General features: G+C 35.5%; 1 protein-coding gene across 1 annotated transcript; it reads left to right on the top strand.

Moving 5' to 3' along the window:
* The first annotated feature begins 1210 nt into the window (after positions 1 to 1210).
* LOC131602813 (ribonucleoside-diphosphate reductase large subunit) lies at positions 1211 to 5797 on the top strand. Its single transcript, XM_058875011.1, has 17 exons — positions 1211 to 1728; positions 1820 to 1881; positions 1974 to 2061; positions 2160 to 2423; positions 2516 to 2756; positions 2851 to 2927; positions 3041 to 3211; positions 3311 to 3403; positions 3525 to 3674; positions 3785 to 3871; positions 3981 to 4145; positions 4234 to 4353; positions 4510 to 4712; positions 4789 to 4938; positions 5014 to 5161; positions 5287 to 5370; positions 5460 to 5797. Exons 1-17 carry the CDS (start codon positions 1501 to 1503, stop codon positions 5562 to 5564), a joined length of 2436 nt encoding a protein of 811 aa, XP_058730994.1. The 5' UTR covers positions 1211 to 1500; the 3' UTR covers positions 5565 to 5797.

The following is a 5797-nucleotide window of genomic DNA, read 5'->3' as shown; positions in this document are numbered from 1 at the left end:
GATGTTGCTTGTACTTTTGAGGAACCTTAATATTCTTTGTATTGTCAAGCCTTTGTTTCTGCAATGACTTATGATTTTCTGTTACTGATTATTGATTTCTTACTCTTTGTACAGAACTTCTGATCATTTACTCGTGTGATCTTCTTGTTGTAACGAATTCTTCATGTATCTAATATTTCTATTCAATTCCTTGAAGCTTGTCTGAGTTTCTTTCTGATGCCGTTGTATATGGCTTATAGCATAATATCTTCACACTTAATGAAAGCATTAGTAGTAAAATTGTTACTCACAAAATATATGCTTGTTATCATCAAAACCAGATTCTGAATATAGATTGATTAGATTCTCAATCTTGTTCTAACATTAGGATCTCATAGACACTGTATAGTTTAGATTATGCTAAGTCTAGAGCAACCAGATGCGAGCCATACACTTAGGAATGAGACTAAGAGTTGGCGAGCAATTTTGGATGCATTATGCGAGGCATGGCACTTTCTTTAAGCTGTCTTGAAATTAAATACATACATAATGGTGAGAATGAATCATTATTATTGACATAAAATTGAACTTAGCGTTGACTAAAAGACTGTGAATATTGTCGTACATGATGGATTATCCTACTGACCAGTATCACAAGATAGTAAAAGTGTCAATAGGATTATGGTTAGGTGATACTAGGAGTGTCACGGGACAAACTTGTATTAATTATGTCCAGTGTAGGTAAATCTTAGACACCTGTTAGCTGAATTTTTTGAGATATATATCTCAAACTTCAGCATGCCTAGAAGAAGTTTAAAAACACTTGAAAAAATTTAGCTGATTGCGTAAGTATTTTTTTCAATACATACATTAGAAAAGTATTTCGACATACATGTTCAAAATTCTTTTATTAAAAAAGTCATTTCTCTAAATTAATATCGATATACTAAATTAATAATTATAGCCCAATTCAATTATGAATAAATTGAAACAATTCAAGTGACCTTTCTCTATAATTCAATTAGCTTCAATTTGATTTTGTAACTAAATCCAAAGTCCAAACAATCACGACTTTACTCATACTAGAAAAGACAAGAGACGTATCATAGACTCTTCCGCAAGAATCATAAACAAATTGCGCGAATACATATGGCGCCGATAAACAAAACCTAAACAAACAACAAACAATAAGAGAGCGCGTCTCACTTTACTTTTAAAAAAATCACGTGGTGGTCCCTTATCAATAACAATAGCTTCCTCATCACACCACCCAAAATCAACCTTTTACCCATTTTCATTTCAATTTTCAACTTCCCAAAATTTCCAATCTCGCGGGAACATTTTCAAATTCCACGCATTTTAGAGGGAACTATCTCATTTATACCCCACACACTATTCCCCATCTCCAACCATAAATACACAACAACCCTAGCTTCCATTTCTCTCACACCTATCTCTTCACTCTTGCGCCAAAACTGTTCGACCAAATTCCCCAACCAAAATTTCTCAAATCAATACAATATGTACGTCGTTAAGAGAGACGGACGTCAAGAGACTGTTCACTTCGATAAGATAACGGCGCGGTTGAAGAAACTCAGTTACGGTTTGAGCACTGAGCACTGTGACCCTGTTTTGGTTTCTCAGAAGGTTTGTGCTGGGGTTTATAGAGGCGTGACTACTAGTCAACTCGATGAATTGGCCGCTGAAACCGCCGCCGGCATGACTGCTAACCACCCCGATTATGCTTCCGTAAGTTTTGTTTTCCCGCCGTTTTTAGGGTTCTTTTGTTTTTTCAGCTTTATCCAGATCAGATTGTGATTTTGTTTGTTGTTTGATTTAGTTGGCTGCTAGGATTGCTGTTTCGAATCTGCATAAGAACACTAAGAAATCGTTTTCTGAAACGTAAGTGTTGTTTAGAGTGAGTGGATTTTGAGCTTGTTTAATTTTCTGAGTGTATTGTGATGCTTATTTACTTTAATTGTAATGTTTTTCAGTGTCAAGATTATGTATAATCATTTCAACCATAGATCTGGGAAGAAAGCTCCTTTGATTGCCGATGATGTATATGAAATTATCATCGAGGTATGCAAAATCTGTGTTATTTTGAAATGGTTTATTTGGGGTTTTCATTTTGTTGTGGGATTCACTTTTTGTTTGTTTTGGTTTTGATTTTGATTTAGAATGCGGCTCGATTGGACAGTGAGATAATTTATGACAGAGATTTTGACTATGACTACTTTGGATTCAAAACCCTGGAGAGGTCTTATCTGTTGAAAGTTGATGGAACTGTTGTGGAGAGGCCTCAGCATATGATAATGAGGGTTTCTGTTGGGATTCACAAGCATGATATTGAATCTGCTGTTAAGACTTATCATTTGATGTCTCAGAGATGGTTTACTCATGCTTCTCCAACTCTTTTTAATGCTGGAACACCTAGGCCTCAGGTGTGTGGATAGAAGTGTTAATTGCTGTTACTCTTTCTAGTTATGTGAATTTGGGATCTTATTTAGTCTGGTTATTTTGTTTGCCTTTACAGTTGAGTAGTTGCTTCTTGATATGCATGAAAGATGATAGTATTGAGGGGATTTATGATACATTGAAGGAGTGTGCTGTTATCAGTAAATCTGCTGGAGGAATTGGTGTTTCTGTTCATAACATAAGGGCATATGGCAGCTACATTCGTGGAACAAATGGGACATCTAATGGTATTATTCCTATGCTTCGTGTGTTCAATGACACTGCCCGTTATGTTGACCAGGGAGGAGGCAAGAGAAAAGGTAAAAATCAGTGTGTAGTTTTTAGTTGTAAATCCTTAATTAGATGAATTCTTGTTGACTGCTGTTACTTATATGTTTTATGTGATTGTTGTAGGTGCTTTTGCTGTATACTTGGAACCATGGCATGCTGATATATTTGAATTTTTGGAATTGAAAATAAACCATGGAAAGGTAAGAAATGGTAGTTGAAAATAAACTGCAGTATAACTCTAGCTTTTAGTTTATGCTAATTAAAATTTGTTTTATTTTATTGTAGCCATAATGTATTGGTGTTAATTATGCAGGAAGAACAACGTGCACGGGATTTATTTTATGCCCTTTGGGTGCCTGATCTTTTTATGGAAAGAGTTCGGAGCAATGGTGATTGGTCCTTGTTTTGCCCCAACGAGGCACCTGGTTTGGCAGACTGTTGGGGTGAAGAGTATGAGAATCTGTACACCCAGTATGAAAGAGCTGTAAGTCTTGTCATAATAAGCAGGGTTGTTAAGTATTTCAGAAAGGATATATGTTATGCTGATTATAACTGCTTTGTTATTTCTTTACCAAATCCACAGGGAAAAGCAAAGAAGGTTGTTCAAGCACAGAGTCTTTGGTTTGCAATTTTGAAGTCTCAGATAGAAACTGGAAATCCTTACATGCTTTTTAAGGTGATTTGATAAAATTGTTTAAAAAAAATATTTCCAAGCTTCTTTTCATACCTATTTCCTTACCTTTTATTTTTTTCTGTACATAAATGATTTTTTTTTTTTTTTTTTTTTTATATTATAGGATGCTTGCAATAGGAAAAGCAACCAACAGAATCTTGGCACAATAAAGTCATCAAACCTATGCACTGAGATAATTGAGTACACAAGTCCAACAGAGACTGCTGTATGTAACCTTGCATCAATTGCCCTACCTCGATATGTAAGAGATAAGGTATGAAGAGATCCTTGTCATACTCTGTTTTATACTTAGACCTGAGTTTGTTTGATTTCTCCATAAGCATGCTATTTTTGATTTTGAGTGTTTATTTGCCTTTTATATAGGGTGTGCCTGTGGAGTCTCATCAGTCTAAGCTTGTTGGGAGCAGAGGTTCTAGTACTCGATTTTTTGACTTTGAAAAACTAGCAGAGGTACACAGCTTTTTACTATTATTTATTTGACATTTCAGCTGGATATTGTGTTTGAGATTATTATTGTATGGCTAGCCGCTTGATAGTTCTTTTTTGATGCCGAGTACAGGTTACTGCTGTGGTGACAACAAACCTTAATAAAATAATTGATGTGAACTACTACCCAGTTGAAACTGCTGAAAGGTCAAACATGCGTCACCGACCCATTGGTATTGGAGTTCAGGGTCTTGCTGATACCTTTATATTATTAGGAATGGCATTTGATTCCCCAGAGGTAAATAATGTTTATAGGGTTTCTTTTATATGTATAGCTTAGACTAAATGCTCGTCAATTTGATAGCTTGAATGTATATGGAGTGCAGGCTCAACAGTTAAACAAGGACATTTTTGAGACTATATACTATCATGCTCTAAAGACTTCTTGTGAATTGGCTGCAAAAGAAGGCACTTATGAAACATATAATGGTAGTCCTGTAAGCAAGGTATGTTCATCAGAGAAATGTTTGTTTCCTTACCCTTCTTATATAGTAGTGGTAGTTCCAGATACACATGTATATTCAACTTCGCTATGTCTAAAATCAGATAAACTCAGTATCCAAGATGTTTATGGTTGCTTTGGTGACTTTTTGTATGTGCAGGGAATTCTTCAGCCTGACATGTGGGGTGTGACGCCCTCTGATTTGTGGGATTGGAGTGCTCTTCGGAAGATGATATCAGAGAAAGGTGTGCGTAATTCACTTCTTGTTGCCCCTATGCCAACTGCTTCTACCAGTCAAATTCTTGGCAATAATGAGTGTTTTGAACCATATACTTCTAATATCTACAATCGCAGAGTGCTAAGGTATATTGCCATCCCATGTTAATAAATTTGATATGTCTTGGTGCTTTGTCTTGTTTATTAACTGTTTGTCTTTCAGTGGTGAGTTTGTTGTAGTGAACAAGCACCTTCTTCATGATTTGACTGAAATGGGACTGTGGAATCCTGCACTTAAGAATAAGATTATCTATGACAATGGTTCAGTACAAAATCTCTCAGAAATACCAGCTGAACTGAAAGGCATATACAAGTATGAGATTTGTTAATTTCTACCTTACAGTAACTCGATTCCAATATTTTTATACTAATCCTCTTAAGTTATCAGAACTGTTTGGGAGATCAAGCAAAAGATATTGGTAGACATGGCTGTTGATCGAGGATGCTACATAGATCAGAGTCAAAGTTTAAATATACACATGGATAAACCTAACTTTGGAAAGTTGACTTCCTTGCATTTTTATGCATGGTCAAAGGTATAAATTTTTCAAATTGGAGATTATTAACTCATCCAAATTTTTTCCTTATGTTTTATTGCTGGGAAATTTAGACCAACTGTTTGCTGATTGATTTTATCATCACTTTCAATTTTGTCTTCAAGGGTTTGAAGACTGGGATGTACTACCTCCGAACCAGGGCTGCAAGTGATGCCATCAAATTTACCGTTGATACCTCTGCCATTAAAGTAATTGACTTTTATTTTGATCAATCCTTCCATTCATTTGATTTGTGTTGGTACATTTTGATATTAAATGATTTTTGTTATGAATGCAGGAGCAAGCAAAGGCAGAGGAGGCTGATCTTGATGAAGATGCCAAGATGGCACAGATGGTGTGCTCATTGACGAACAGAGACGACTGTTTGGCCTGTGGAAGTTAAAACTACACCTTAGATTTGCACCTTTGGGCATTAACAAATCAATTTTCTACAGAATGGAACCACCAGTGAAGGAGGCAACAACTGTCAAGAATTCAAATGTATTGTATAGAGTTTACTTTGTTGTTGATTTTATGTCTACATTGCTTGGTCATGTACCGTATTGCATGTTAGGAAGTGTTGTTCATTTAGGTATAAAATTATATTTGAGAATTTATAATCATAATTTACAAGTA

This window comes from Vicia villosa, linkage group LG5 (assembly GCF_029867415.1).
Source record: "Vicia villosa cultivar HV-30 ecotype Madison, WI linkage group LG5, Vvil1.0, whole genome shotgun sequence".
Lineage (NCBI taxonomy): Eukaryota > Viridiplantae > Streptophyta > Magnoliopsida > Fabales > Fabaceae > Vicia > Vicia villosa.
Note: the sequence above shows the minus strand (reverse complement) of the source record. Positions and strands in the feature narration are given on the sequence as shown.

Coding starts and splice junctions, on each gene's coding strand:
- LOC131602813 (XM_058875011.1), top strand. CDS start 1,501: ATGTACGTCGTTAAGAGAGACGGACGTCAAGAGACTGTTCACTTCGAT. Junction 1,882..1,973: donor AAGAAATCGTTTTCTGAAAC/GTAAGTGTTGTT, acceptor AATGTTTTTCAG/TGTCAAGATTATGTATAATC. Junction 2,062..2,159: donor TATATGAAATTATCATCGAG/GTATGCAAAATC, acceptor ATTTTGATTTAG/AATGCGGCTCGATTGGACAG.